Source organism: Melopsittacus undulatus, chromosome 2, assembly GCF_012275295.1.
Source record: "Melopsittacus undulatus isolate bMelUnd1 chromosome 2, bMelUnd1.mat.Z, whole genome shotgun sequence".
NCBI classification, from domain to species: Eukaryota; Metazoa; Chordata; class Aves; order Psittaciformes; family Psittaculidae; genus Melopsittacus; species Melopsittacus undulatus.
The window spans coordinates 90748691-90764213 of NC_047528.1; the positions used below are offsets into that span (position 1 = coordinate 90748691).

The following is a 15523-nucleotide window of genomic DNA, read 5'->3' on the forward strand; positions in this document are numbered from 1 at the left end:
AAAAATGTATCAATTTTGTTGAGGATGTAAGAGCCTTTCATCAGAAGGGGCTGTAGGAAAAAGGGAAATGGATTCACACTAAACCAGGGGAAGCTCAGGTTAGATATAAGGAAGAAGTTGTTTACTGCGAAGGTGGTGAGATGCTGGAACAGGTTGCCCAGAGAAGTGGAAAATGCTCCACCCCTGGCAGTGTTCAAGGCCAGGTTGGACAGAGCCTTGGGTGACATGGTCTAGTCATGGCAAGAGGATTGGAACTAGGTGATCTTTAGGTCCTTTCCAACCCAAGCCATTCCATGATTCTATAGGATTAGGTATGTGTTACTTAAGAACTCAAATCCAGTACAGCATTACTTCAGTTCTCCCATGGAGTGAAGGGCTGATTTGTTATGGGTTGTTGTCCTGGGTTTAGCAGTAGCAGACAATTTTTTTCCTTCTTAGTAGCTGGAGCAGCGCTGTTTTGACTTTCAGCCTGGGAACAGAGCTGATAACACTGATGTTTACTCTGACCAAGGACTTTGTGAGTCTCATGTTCTGCCAGGGAGGAGGGAAGGCTGGGAGGAAGCAGGGACAGGACACTTGACCAAGCTAGCCAAAGGGGTATTCCATACCACCGCAAGTCATGGCTGGGGAGGTAACTGGAAGTTACCTGGAAGGGCTTGCTTTCTTCTGGGTCAGGCTCATTTCAGCGGGTGGTATTGTATTCTCTTCCCTTGTTATTTCCCTTATCATTATTATTGGTGGTAGCAGCAGTGGTTTGTGTTATACCTTAGTTACTGGACTGTTATCTCAGCCTGTGGGAGTTATATTCTTTCAATTCTCCTCCCCATACCTCCGGGGGGGGGGGTGGGGGGGGGGGAGAGAAACTGTGTGGCTGACTGGGTTTAAACCAGGACAGTTCTTTTTGGTGCCCAATGTGGGGCATGAAAGTTTGAGATAACGACAGATCTGACCAGAGTGTGTCTAATCGTATATTTGATAAGCATTCATTGTTTTGGATTAATAGTCACTCATCACAATGCTGATATATTGGCTCTCAAAGTTGTTTCTATTGATCTCACAGTTTGAGTATATCATACCTTACTTACAGCCGGTATTTGCTGTGTTAGTGTTTATGAGCTGGGGGCCTTGGGCTAAAGTTCTTGTCTCATTGTCCTTTATGGTAATGATCTGGCTTATGTTCCCAGTGTGGTCACCACCTTTATACTTTGGGAGGTATATAATAGAAGTGCTTAGCAATTACACATCTTTTTTTCTCCTTCTCGGGTGGTCAACCTGTGAAGGAGACATTCTCTTACCTTCCAACCCATACCCCCCACACCCCCTCCAGACCATTTACAGCATAGTTTGAGAGTTTTGAAGCTTTTGAATGGCCTTTTAATACTGTTGAGTCCTGTTTGCTGATTGTGATGGGGATCACCCTGTTGGCACAAATACAGAGTGTGTTTTGCCCATGACCATTTCGTCTGATTTCAAGAGTTAAGCAGAGTCAGGTCTGGGTCTTGTCTGGGGTTAGACGAGGGTATAGGAGGACCAAGAGATTTTCCAGGAGGCTGGACAGCCATGAGTGGCAGGGTGTGTGCGATAGTATGGGCAAGTATCTAGGTCAGTGGGCCCCTCCAGTACTTCGGAATTTCACCACCAAACAAATGCAAAATCCGGAAAAATTAGTAAAACATTTAAATGAGGCGTGTTGTCATTCTGGTCATACCAGAGACGGGCGAATCATGGCAATGTGCTGGGGCTTGGCCTACGCTTACAGGTCCTTGTTCAACACTATCCAGCACCTTCAAAAGGAAAAAAAATGTCCCTGGATCTGAGGGCAAAGCAACAGACAGCTTATTGGTTGGTTGGTTGTGGGTTTTTTTTTGTGTTGTTGGGGGTTGTGTTTTTTTTGGTTTTTTTTTTTTTTGTGTTCTTCCCACTTCTGTTATTTTGCTGAGTTGCAGCAGGTAGTAGCATGTTTTTATCCTACCAGTTTATTTAATATCAGTGGGACAGCTGCCAGCCTTATCTTGGGAGAAGTCAAGGTCAACAAGTAACTGTTTCTTTTTTTTCCCCCTTGACTGAGAACTTTATGCTCTCAAGCAACACCTGCAAGGACAGTTATGTGCTTCTTTTCCATTTTTTGTGCCATTTTTCAAATTCTCATGCAGTTACTTCTAAAAAACACTAGTTTTACCTCTTCACTAATTTTCTTAAACCATGCTTAAATTCAAAAAAGCATTTTACCCTTTCTACCCTTGACTGTTCAAGCAATGTTCAACTTTTCTTTAACACTGGACCCCAGTACGTTTCTGGTCCATTTCCAGCACAGCTGCGTTCCTAGCAGAGCGCACCTGGCTTTGACAGTGGCTTTGAGTTCTTGGATATTCAAAAAACTTCATGGCACTTTTTCTAATCCCCTGCCCTTCCCCCCAACCCCTCCAGCTATCTTATTTGTTGGTTTAATTTAGTAGTAGCATAACATAGCTACATGACATTCTTTACCTTCTGTTTTTAGCAAGAGAAAAACCCCAGTTAAATGACTAACAAACTTGCAGGTAAATACCCTGAAATAACGCCTTACTTAATTTTACAGAATGCCTGATTCTCATGTTTTGAGTCTGATGTTGAGATCCTGTTGACTTTCAATATCTTCTCTCAGACACATGTGATCCACTTGTCTTTCTAATCTTTGTATCTGCATATCTGTTGTAACTGCTTCCTATTTTTTGTCCCTTTGGGGACAAAGTTACTTCTTACTTTATTATAGAAATGAAAGGGCTTAGCAAGGGTAAATCAGTGACACCTGCTCTCTCAGGACAGAGGCATTTTCATGCTGGAAAAAGGGAAGAACAGACATAGTTCCACCAGGAGCACAGGAGCCCTACATCTATTCTGGGCAGCACAACCGACTTGATGGGGTCAAGAATGAAACAGGCTTTCCTAATTGCATAAAGCATGCCTAGTAAATATGTGGGTGAATCAGCTATGAATTTTAATTGATTTTGCAGTAGACAGGTACTGTAGCATGAAAGGTCAGCATACAACCATAAAAACACCCACCAGTTTGGCTACTGAGAAAATGAGGAATTGTATACATCAGCACCAGGTGTCAGTTCTGCTTGTGGAGAACTGGAGTGGAAGACAGTAATTTCCACAGGCATGCTCTAAAAAGGCATTATTTCTTGAATGATGCCAGATACATTTGCTCTGAGCAACTGTCCTGGTTTCAGCTGCAACAGTTACTTTTTTCCTTCCTAGTAGCTGATGCAGCACTGTGTTTTGGCTTTAGTCTGGGAACAATGCTGATAACACAGGGATGCTTTAGCTGTTGCTAAGTAGCACTTACTCAGATCAAGGACTTTGCAGCTTCCCATGCTCTGTGATGAGGGGCACAGGAAGCTGGGAGGAGCAGACAGGACACTTGACCCAGAGTAGCCAAAGAGGTATTCCATATTGCAGCACGTCATGGCCAGTACATAAACTGGGAAGAATTACCCAGAAGGGATGATTGCTGATATAATCAGGTTGAGTATTGGTCAGTTGGTGGTGAGCAATTGTGTTGTGCATCACTTACGTTTTCTAAGCCTTAATTTCTTCTAATTTCCCATTATTATTAGTATTCCTTCATCACTATATTCTATTTTAGTTATTGGCTTGTTTTTATCTCAACCTGTGGGGTCTACATTCTTTCAATTCTCCCCATCTTGCCTGGAGAAGGAGAGGAGGGAGTGAGCAAATGGCTAGTGCTGAGTTAGCAGCTGGGTCTAAACCACAACAGCAGCTAAGGGACAGAGTGGCAGCTAATGCAGATTTACATACAGCACTGTGGAATACATAAGTAACAGAAAACCTCCACTTCTAAGTACAATGTGCAGAGAATAAAATATGTTTTCTTAAAGTTCCTTGATGGTACTTGCACACTGCTACTAGTTATTCTGGTTCAGTGTGCCATGTTATATGTGGTTACACTGCATCACTCTGGAATTCATTTTCTAGAGTCAACTAGATTGCAGCTCCTTAAAACACAAACACAGCGAGGATGCTGAAGTGCATCCAAGTTTAGCTGAACATGCATTTGTCTGGCAGTGAGATATACAGGAACACAGGAGGCCTTTAAGAATGATGTGGCTGAAGCTTGCAAGAATACTGGAAGCAGAAAACTGTGGATCTCGTTTAAACAAAGGTTTTAAAAGGACAGAATGCTGGGGGGTTTTTGTGGGCTTTTTGTTTGTTTGTACCTGACCTGTGCACTAACCCATCAGGAAGCAGGGCAGGACTCTGCCTTCTGGGATGCCTCTGGGGCAACTGCCCACTGCTGAGCCTGCTCCTCAGGTGTACAAAAGCTCTTTGTCAGAAGTTGAAAGCACATCGAGGGTTGAGACATTAATAAAATACACACCTATTTCTACAATGATCCATAAAAATACTTCAAGAGTTCCAAAGACGCCTACCAAGCCACCAGAGGTGGGGAATGGGAAAAACAAAGGAAGGGCTTGGATGTAAAATGCAGCAAAAGCACAGCTATTGCTACATTTACACTAGAATTCATGCTAGGCAGAGGTGAGAAGCAACTGTAAGAAGTGAAAAAGCACCCTATAAATAAGCTCCCAAAGCCAGGGTGGGATGGAGGCGCTGCTGGCACTAGTTTGCAGAGTCGGGGTTGGGGAGCGGCACTCGGGCAAAGCTGCTGGTTTCGGAAAGGCAACGGGAGGAACACGATCTCCGGGAGGCACTGAAGTGAGGTTTAGGGGAGCCGGGGTGCCTCCGAGCATTGCACCCACAGAGCTTCAGTGACACAGGCATGTGGAGTCAGGAGATCCGCCTCAAGGAGCGGACAAGAGCAGAAACACAACCGATGCCGTGTAAAAACATTTGGCGATGAGGTGGCTGCAAACGCGCTTGTACTGCCCGCTGCCTGAGCCGGGAGGCGCACACCGCTGGGCCCAGCTCTCTGGCGACCCGAGGCACGCCCGGGAATGAGCACGGTAACGGGCTTTCAGGCGGAGATGTGGGCCCCGAAGCGGGCCGCAGCCTCTCTCTGCCGGTAGGGACACGGCCTGTACCTGTCGTAACCGGCAACAGCAGCGGCGGGGCTCGCACGCTCCCAACCCTCAACCGTAACCCAACCGCCACTCCCCACGCACCCTGAACCACCCCATGCCACCTCCCCCTACCTCAGAGCGGGCCCGCCCACTGCTGCTCTCCGTCACTATCGCCTTCCTCTCGCAATCCTTCCGCGCCCGCGCGTCTCGTTTCCTCACGGGGCTGCTTCCCCTTTCCTTCCCCGTCCTCCCTCCCTCTGCTCTTCCCCGCACGTATTCCGCGGACACATGCGCACCCCCCTGTCCAGCCGCGTACCGCTCCCAGAGCTCCCGGGACAGGGACTACTTTTTCTTCCCCTCCTCCCCTCCTTTCCGCCCCGCCCTCTCGCGGGCGTGCCCGGCGCAGGTGTCAGCGGCGGCGGTGCCGTGGCTGGTTGCGCGGCAGCGATGGCGGCGGCGCAGAGGCTGTACTAAGGAGGGGGGGGCGGGGAGGGGAGAGCAGCCGGAGCGCGAGCACGACGTCCGGCGGCGGGCGGGGGAGGCTCGCTCCCGCGCGCGGAGGAGAGGGGAGGGGGGGTGCTTGGCGGTGGGGGAGGGGCGGCGCTGACAGGGCTATGCCGAGCCGGGCCCTGCCCGCGCTAGGCGCTGACTGAGCCCTGAGCCCTAAGCCCTACTCTGGCAGCAACGGCCGCCGCCAGCAGCGACTGTACAGAGCAAGCGTGTGGCAGCCGCCGGGGCCGGAACCGCTATGGCCGAACCCCCGGCCTCTTCTAACTCCGGCGGCGGTGGCGGCGGCGTGTCCCTGCCGCTCATTGAATCAGGTAAAACCGTCGGGGAGCGAGCGGCCGCAGGCCAGGGCGAGAGCTACTGCCGGTGCCGCCGCTCCCTGCCGCCATCTTCCTGAACGTGATTATGAATTACAGTCACCCCGGGGGCTCCCCCCCTCCCCCGTTCCAGCGCCGGCCTCACCCCCGGTCTCTCCCCGTGTCTTTTGCAGAGCTCTATTTCCTCATAGCTCGCTTCCTGACCACCGGGCCCTGCAGGAGGGCGCTGAAGGTGAGTACAGGGGTGCCGCACATAAACCAGGGCTCACGGGCTCAGACCCCTCGGCTGCTCGCTGCAGTAGGGAGCATCGAAGGGGAGCTGTGAACAGATCCCCCCCCCCCCCCCAGCTCCCCCTCCTCAGTCCTTGAGAAGCCGGAGGCTTGCTCGTCCCTAAATCAGTGTTTTTTTCCCCTTTTTCTGCAGGTGCTGGTGCAGGAGCTGGAGCAGCACCAGGTCTGTGTGGGCTCTGATGAAATAACCTCTCGCGCTGTAGTCAAAAGTTTCCCTTACTTTACGAGTCATTCAAGTTTCTTCCACCCTACTGTCTCAACTTTTCCGCCTCAACGCACATTGTTTTGGATGTAATATCTCCTTTCTTCCCTTTTAACCACTCACTTTTTTTTCCCTTTTTTTTCCCCTCCTCCATTTAGTTGCTTCCTAAAAGGTTGGATTGGCAAGGAAATGAGCATTATAGAAGTTATGAAGAATTGGTGAGATTTTTTTTCTTTTTAAACTTTTAATTAGGGTGGTAACGTTGATGTTAGACCCTTTTGCTTTCAAAGTAGGCCGAAAACTTTACATTCCAGTTTCATTCAGGGTCTGCTAAGACATTATAAATATTTTAAAAGGGCCTTTAAGTTCTTTACATTAGACTAACAAAAACACAAGTGGTGGTTTAAATTGGGGATATTGTTTACATAGCAGAGGTGGAGCTTGGCGTTGTGCTTTGGTACATGCCACTGCCTACATACAGGGAAGAACCAATCTGAAGCAAGGTTTCATTTCAGAGCTTCACCAGTGAGTTTGTTAAGTGCGTTTTGATTTGACGGTATTTATTTTCTGTTTGGCTTCCGCAGTCCCCTTCAACAGATTAGGAAACTAAATCGCTGTTCAGAAATTAAGGGCTGGCAGCTCTGCTGCCTAGGAGTATGCGCTAAATCTCAGCCTACTCACTGGTCGTAGCTTTGTTTGTGAATGCTAGGATGATACAAGTGATCTCTCAACAGCATGTTGAGAAGGACCTTCTATGCCTTCTACAGCTGATGTTTGTGCTGTTTTAACTTATATCCGTTTCAGAATGGAAAGCTGTCTTTCTCTTGGTGTTTTATTATACTGGTTCTTAAGTGGCAGAGTATATTTGGTAGTTGAATCTTGTGTAGTGATGGCCTGATGATGTATGCTCAGTGTAGCTTTATCCTGCTTTATTGGAGTTGATCTTGTTTCCTTTAAACAGATGCTTATTCTCACCTTTTTGCCCTTAAGATTCAGGCATTCCAGGTTGATTGACTGACTTTCCCCTTACCATCAGCTTGTATAATATTATAGGTAAATTCCCTTGTTCCTCTTGTGTAGCTCTTGAACATCTCAGAATCATGTTTGCATAGGGAAGAAAGAAAATTTTGCTTAAAGCATTTAATTATTTAAATGCTACTTAAAATGATAAACTGGGTTCTACTTCTGCTTGTCAGTGTGGTCAGTTGAGCAAATGAGGTTTTAGATTAATGCTTTAAGTCATTGAAAAGCCTAGTCTTGCTAAACAGGAATACTTGCAAGCTCTGACTTGAATTTAGCAAACATTAAAAGTACTATTAAGTTTAAAAAGGATTGAATGGTTTTATATTTGTTGGTTGTATTTCTTTGGCCAAAAAAGGTAGTGGTGTTGGGAGATGTCGTGGATTCTTCTGACTTTGCTAAGGTTTTTTTTAACTGTGTTTATTATGCATATACAGTTGTCACATTAATTCTTTAATGTGTTAAAGATACTAATACTTCTTCTTTTTTCCCTACAAAACTTAAGTCTCTACACAGGATAATAGTATTTCACAATATCAAGTTAATATTGTGAAGGTTTTAGTGTCTGCTTTTGAGGGTCTTTGGGCACCGCTTGCTGCCTCGCTGGTCTCACTCTGAATTTGCAGAGACCACAGACAAATGCAACCATACGGTGCAATTATTTATTTTCCCCTTTGTTCATCATGGAATTGGAACAGGACTTCAAAATGCCTGGTCCTTCCAAAATCTGAGGAAAACTACTTGAAAAGGAAATGAATTACAAGGTTGTGTATGCATACTTCCATCAGGGATTGCTTTTGGAATATATACTTCCTGATAATGGCATGCAAACGAAATGGTTTATAATGCTTGGCCTAAAGTGTGCTGAGCTTTCTGTCCTGAATGTTGTGGCTGGTGCTGCTCTGTACCAGTTCAAGAGGCAAAAATTACAAACATATGATAAAAAAGTGCATTTTGTAATCTTTTGGACTATCAGATGTATTTCTCATAATCAACCAAATATCTCCTGAGCTATATGGTAATGTTAACAATTTTACTTATATTGCCACCTCCCCACTCCCCCAGCAATACATCCAGTATCCCCAGAGATTTTATACCTTACTTGGATTTTTAATATCAAAGCAAATAATAGGCTGTGGCTTAAATTGTACTTTCTCCATACTCGGTGTACATTTGAGCAACTTTTTGTTACATGACAGCATGTGGTATTTTTATTCCCACTGTTCTGATGACAAGATCAGCCTTGTCAGGATTTCCCTCATCCAAATTCTGTTGTTAGGCTAAGGGAATAGCATCATAAGCACAAGCTGGTTCTGCTTGTGTTCTGAGCTACATGGGCAAGAGGCCACATACCTGTGTTGGTGTGGCCTGCTGCCTTTCTTGGATGTATTGGCTGGGAATAATCTGGCTGCTGAAGTAGCAGTGTGGCTTCTGGGTCCAACTGGTTTTGACGTGGCAAGATCAGAGAGGGCAGTTTGTGCCGGCTGATTCAGGCCTCCCCAGTAGCCTAAATTTATGATTCTGATGGTTTGGTTTACTCAAGTCTATGTAAAAGCTACTTCGTGTATTTGACTTCTGCAGTATTGTGATTGACTTTATAGTTAGATAAAGATTATTTTTCACTGAAATCCCAGAATGGAAAGGGGGAAAAAATCAAAACCCACTTACATCTGTTCTTGACTGAAATATCAGTGTGTATGTATTTTTTTCCAACTCTTAGATGTAGGTAGTACGAGTTCCTTCCTGTATGGATGTATGACTGTTTTGAAGGAAGTAGGGCAGTCTTAGGCTGTGTAGTACTGTCTCTTCAAGGAAACTATTTCCAGAGAGATTGTGCTCAAGCCTACTGTGTTGCAGTTTACTGAACAAGTACTATGTGACCGAAGTACTAGTTGCATAAATTCTCATTCTTGATTACAGCAAAATTTCCCATGATCTTGAGTTATGGGGGTTTGAATTTTATTTTTTATATTTTAATAATTGGGTGAATGGGGCAAAGACACTTATTGTGGGGTGCTGCATGAATGGGTGCCGTACGTATGAATATGGCAAGCTTTCAGAAGTAAAATACTAAAAAGCAGTAAGCGAGTTTACTGCAGTTATTTTTACTATGGCTCTCCCATTTTTGGAGAGTACTGGCTGAATTTACTGGATTAGAGCTTAGCAGAATTCATTTTCTTTTGCAAGTTAAACAATATTTATTATACTAATATTGAAGCTTTTAGAGTCATCTGTTCTGAATGTACCATATATATATATACATATAGATATTTAAACTTTTATTTCTGCCAGGTGCTGTCCAACAAACATGTGGCTCCAGACCATTTGTTACAAATTTGCAAACGTATTGGCCCTATATTGGATAAGGAAATACCACCCAGCATTTCTAGAGTGAATTCCTTGCTTGGTGCAGGAAGACAGTCATTGTTACGTACAGCGAAAGGTATGGTCTGTTTGTTATTTGATATGGGTATGATACATTTTCATAAGTATATGGTGAAGACTTGGAATTTTTAAAAGGGGTGAGCTTTCACGACAATTGGGCCCCTATTTCAGTACTGTGTTTAAACACCGGGATTTTATGTCAAAACTATATATTGGCTGTTACAAAGTGATGGTTTTAAGTTTTATCACAAGAATTACTGTTACTCTGAGTGCTGAGCCTGCTGAACATGACTAGTTTTCAGTGTTACTGCAGTAAATGAATCATCAGGACACAGGTGCTGTTTCTCTAACATATTCCCAGTAGTATATTGGCCCATGGGGGTTCTGAATGCAGCAGCTGTTGTATTCAATTCAGTGCAAATGTGAGACAGTTAACACCAGCCTTCTGAAAGTTTTTGTGGTTAATGCAAATAGCATCAAAATTAGTATCTGTGAATCCTCTAGATAAGGAGGAAGAAAGTCCTCGCCTGTAACTTAAAGGGAATGGTTGGCAGTGCATAAGCAACAAATGTTGATAGAGTAGATTTCAGCTTTAGACTTACCTCCCTGTTTCTGGGAAGTTCATGTGTTTGTCTGAAGTTCCGCTGGGTAGCTAGATGCTATGATGTGGCAGTGATTTGTGGGGTACTGTTGCATTTTCAGTTAACTGTCCTAACTGCTTTAAAGGATGTGCAGTGAATGACAGTGACTCCTCTATCCTGAAAATCAGGATAGAACAGTTATTTCAGTGTGAGGGTAGCAAAGTAATTATCATACTAATAAACTTTCAATAAGTTCCTTTGAACAAACATGCATTAAAATGTCAAAAGTCTTGAATGCTTTGCACTGGGGATGAGTAGGAAAAATTCCTTTGAAAGGTTAACTTTGTGTCATGTGAACTGCAGGGGCATCTCCACTTAAGAGTGGTTTCAGAGATTGGTGGTTGGTTGTATTGTTGTTTATTTTTTTTTTTAACTCCTGTTACCATACTGAGTGGAATTTTCTCTGATGCTACACTGTTTGTAAAAAGTTTTGGGGCATTTGGTGTTCCTGGTTTTTCAGTTGTTTTAGTACTGTGTTTGAGACCACCTATAGGTTCTGTACTATCTTTTGGCATTTAAACATTTACTTTTTTTGTTGTTTTAAACATGTATAATTGGTTTTAAAGATTGCAGGAACACAGTTTGGAAGAGCTCTGCATTTGCTGCTCTTCATAGAGGAAGACCTCCTGAATTTCCTGTGAACTATGGCACACCACCAAATCTTGGTAAGCTCTTTGCAACACTCACCACTGCTGCTGTGAACACACAGTGTGTGTCTTGAGACTGGCCTTGCTGTGATTCTGAAAACTGCACCTCAGAACCACATCTGGAGGCTCATCTGGAGAACTTTCTGTGACTTCACTAGAGTTATGTATTGGGTACAAACATTGGCTCAGCACTAGTGAGATGATGGCCTCTAGATGACTTTTTTTTTTTAAGTTCCTGTATTAAGGTAGCTAAACGTACAGGAGACAGAAGTGCTTCTCCTTTGGATAGAAGAACTCTTGTATAGTTTAAGGTATGGATGCCATAGAGAGCCATGGGAAAATAAAGATAACAGCACTTCTTTTTTAGAGACTGTTTTGATTTTACTTTTTTGATAGGAACAAGTTTAAAATACAGTCTTGGTTTTATATGTAGAAAAAATTGCAAATACAAAAAAATGTTACTTTATAAATTCTAGTAAGTTGCTAAGTAGTAGTGCCAGTTAAATAAAATCCTGTTCTAGAATAGACCTGTTTTAAATATCAGTACATTCATTCTTTGATTTCTTTGTGTTCTAGTGGAAGTACATCGAGCAAAACAATTAACTGGATATGCAAAGTTCAGTACTTCATTTCCAGGAAGTATGTATCAGCATGTCAAGATGCACAGACGGATTCTTGGCCATCTTTCTTCTGTATATTGTGTTGCATTTGATAGGACTGGACATAGAATATTTACTGTAAGTTCATGAAATGGATCCAGATCTGATTATAGCTCTAGACAGATGCAAGGAAGAGAATTTTGAAATGCATGTTATGCTAAAACTTCTGGAGGTGAATATCAGGAGTGCTACAGTGTAGTTGATGAGCTCCATTGCTGTGCTTAAGTAGAACAATTTGATGTAATTTGATGTAAATTGTAAGGTTGGAAGCATGTAAGAAGTGGGGTATGTAATAATATGGTCAGGTGTTGACATTGATGAAGGAGCTTTATTCAGTGATGTAGTTCGATGTTAAGCATGTTTCATGTTCTTTATGAAGTGGCAGGGGAGAGATGGATTTTGCAGAATGGTACTTTCATTGGCCCCTTCGTGTAAGGAATTCCCTTAAACTTTTTCCAGACTTTTTGCATTATATGGGGTAGATCTGTGGTGACTGCACTGTAATTCTGAACCATAAGTGAGCACTTTGACGTTACTTTTTTAAGCTCATACATAGTTTTACATAGAAGTGTAATTTACCAAGCTGTGGAAAAACATAGGTTCTTTAAGGGAAACCTAAAACTTTTATTCTGAGTGTCTTTGAAAATCCTTGCTGAGTTTCATAACTGTTTCTTTCTAGGGCTCAGATGACTGTTTGGTGAAGATTTGGTCAACTCATAATGGCAGGTTATTTGCCACTTTACGAGGCCATTCAGCAGAGATTTCTGATATGGCTGTCAATTATGAAAACACTATGATTGCAGCTGGAAGCTGTGATAAAATGATCAGAGTGTGGTGTCTTAGAACTTGTGCACCAGTTGCGGTCCTCCATGGACACACAGGGTCCATTACCTCATTACAGGTAGGTTTTGGGGTTTTTCTAGGTATGTCTACATATTGGAGCACAAGTAGTGTAAATGGATTGTGAGAAGCAGCCAGTCCATGAAACTCGGCTAAATTTCATGTGACAGCATGGTCTGGAAAGTTTAAAGGTATTTTAGTCAAATAGTAGGCAATGAGGAATAATTCTGGGGAGAGGAGAGGAAAATGCTGTTGCACCTGATTTGAAAAGGTATGAGTCTGCTTTAGTAATAGGATTTAGATTAATGGGACACCCTATGGTTAGGTAGCTATCATGTTGGTTAGAAATAACCAGTTTCCATGGTTGCTTATTGCAATTCAGGAACATAGTTACAGGAATGTTCTACACCAACAGAATCTTCCATATTTGTTTTACAACTTCTTGTAAAGAAAGATTAGTGCCTCATTTTCTGTTTGTGGAGAAAAGTACTTTGTGATTGCTGTTACTACGTGGAGAAGTAACTTACCAAGTGTCCATCTTACTTTTTCACATCTAAGTGCAATGAACTTACACTGTGCCTGTCACTATGATTTTTACATGACTGAAATTATTTCTTGGGGAATATTAAAATGTGAACATTTAAATACTAATGTAAAAAAATCAGTCAACCTACACAATAAAACCCTGTTCCCTACCCCCTGGAATTCCTCAGTACTTAACTGAAAATAATGACAGAAATCCTTTTGAAGTTAAGAAAGATCACTACCTCTAATATTTGAACTCTTGGAACTGAAGAGAATTTCTGGGAAATACTGTGTCTTCCTTGTGTCTGTTCCTGGAGACATGATATACTGGTTTATGTGAATGAGTGTTTGGATCCAGTATGTGATTCTTACAACTTCTGTGATATGGACATTTCTTTTAATCTCAAAAATGTGAGTTATTTCAAAAGTGCAATGATGTTCAGTGTAGTATTTTGTATTAATTTGAAGATGTTATTATACTTTATGAGCTATTGGTAGTCCTTTGGATTCAGTCTTGGTTTGGCCTTTGTAATTCCTTATTTAACACATAAGTAGCTCATTATCCAGATTTGTTGTGTTATCCAGTGAGACAAACAGGGTGATGTTGAGGGGTGAAGTGCTGCCTGCCAACTTAGGAAGCTCAGTGCAGAAAATAATTTTGCTGTTTTCTCAAAAATGCTGCCTCTCAAAGTAGTTTTCATATTTTGGAGAATTTCTGTGGCATTTGTTGCATTTTTTGTTTTTCCTCTTTCTTAGATTTTTTTTTTTAATGGGAAAGAAGTTATTCATGGTGTTTATTTTATTGGAGTGTAGTGGATTTCTTCTATTTAAGCATCTTGTCATAGAATCCAAGGCTGGAAGGGACCTCAAGGCTCATCTTGTCCAAGTTTCTTGGCAAAGCATGATCGAGACTAGATGTCCCAGTACTGTAATTGCAATATATGCAATTTATATGTCCCTTTCTGACAGTAGTAGTAGTAACGGATGAACCATTTAAATCAACTTGTGTAACTTGAGTTCTTTAAACTTCAGGTTTTCTGAAGGGTAGTTCTATACATACCAATAAATCCATGTTTAAATAAGTATGTGTGAGGATGTGCTATAAATTCATTTGTGATGCTGGGTTAAAAAAATACGCCTGTCTAGTGAAACTACCTCTTTTTTTTTTTTATTTCCAGTCTGCTCTGCTCATTACCTCAGTCATTGACACAATTTTTAGTGAACAAATGTGGTTAGTTAAGACCTCAAAGAGGTGAATAAATTGGTTTTATATAGTGCAATAATTGAAATGTAGACCACAACTTATTTTAAAATATAGGAGATGTTCTTTTGTAAACGTTTAAAATAAGTTATCAACAGCTGCTTTAGCGATTTTAGTGGAAAATTCAAAGTAAATAATGGTTTTACATTAAGGTTTTTAGAAGCTTATGAACAGTTTTTAGATATCTCTTTTTTGTTTGTGTCTGACTTTACTTTCTTCTCTTTAGTTTAGTCCAATGGTGAAAGGCTCCATGCGATACATGGTCTCTACTGGTGCAGATGGAACTGTTTGCTTTTGGCAATGGGATACAGATTCAATGAAATTCAAGTATGTAAATGGATTGCTGATTACATCTGTTCTGTGCTATATTTTAATAAGTCAGTTGTTTTTAACTAGCTAAAATGGTTTTGTTGTGATAATAAAGACATTGTGAAAGTAATCTATTATGTAATTATTTTAAAGCACCATTGCTAACTATACAATTTTATATTATTCTGTTGTCCTTGGAGGTTAGCTGGAAAATAAATTTCTTGCTACACTGAAAGTATATATAGAACAACTAAAATTGTTGCTAAGGTAAATATGTTGGGACAGCATAATAAAGCTTTTTATTTGTGTTGAGGTTTCAACAGTCCTGTAGTTTTAGGATGTCTCTTAAAGAAATTGCATGCAGAATATGTTGAAGGTAGGTTTAATGCTCTGTATGTGATTGTTGTTTATTTGAACAAATAAACAATTGGATTATTACCAGAAAAGAGAGATCTGGGATGATCAGTGTGTATCTAGTATTGTGCCATATGATGGTAGTTGGTATAAAATTATCAATTTTACATTAAAGCAGCTATAAAAAATAAAAACCAATCAGTACTTTAGAAAGCAGACAGTTGTTTTGCCTTTTAATTCCTACCTATGATCTTAAGGTAATCGAATTGCAGCAAAAACTATCAAAGACATAGCTTCATGTGAAGAACCTTTTAGGGCTGTAAGTTGTAGGAGGAGTGTGTTTAAACTGGATCCTTAATTATTCTCCTAAAATTAATTTAGAGGCCTGTAAGAGATTTAAACATTAGTTAAAGTAGTTTAAGCATGGACTTAAATTGAATTTGGCATTGCTAGGTCTCAAAGCAGCATTCTTAGGATTTGAATCTCTGTACTGTGTATCATTGAAACAAGGAAATGTTCTTTTATTGAAGGTGTCAAC

General features: G+C 41.8%; 1 protein-coding gene across 1 annotated transcript in view; it reads left to right on the plus strand.

Moving 5' to 3' along the window:
* The first annotated feature begins 5705 nt into the window (after positions 1 to 5705).
* The window catches only part of BRWD1 (bromodomain and WD repeat domain containing 1), a 55294-nt gene continuing 45476 nt past the window's right edge, over positions 5706 to 15523 (plus strand). Inside the window, exons 1-9 of the mRNA XM_013129681.3 lie at positions 5706 to 5848; positions 6025 to 6083; positions 6276 to 6305; positions 6503 to 6562; positions 9657 to 9807; positions 10957 to 11055; positions 11614 to 11774; positions 12376 to 12597; positions 14549 to 14649. Coding sequence (XP_012985135.3) covers positions 5776 to 5848; positions 6025 to 6083; positions 6276 to 6305; positions 6503 to 6562; positions 9657 to 9807; positions 10957 to 11055; positions 11614 to 11774; positions 12376 to 12597; positions 14549 to 14649 — 956 coding nt within the window. The 5' untranslated portion in view covers positions 5706 to 5775. The remainder of the gene's footprint in view (positions 5849 to 6024; positions 6084 to 6275; positions 6306 to 6502; positions 6563 to 9656; positions 9808 to 10956; positions 11056 to 11613; positions 11775 to 12375; positions 12598 to 14548; positions 14650 to 15523) is intronic.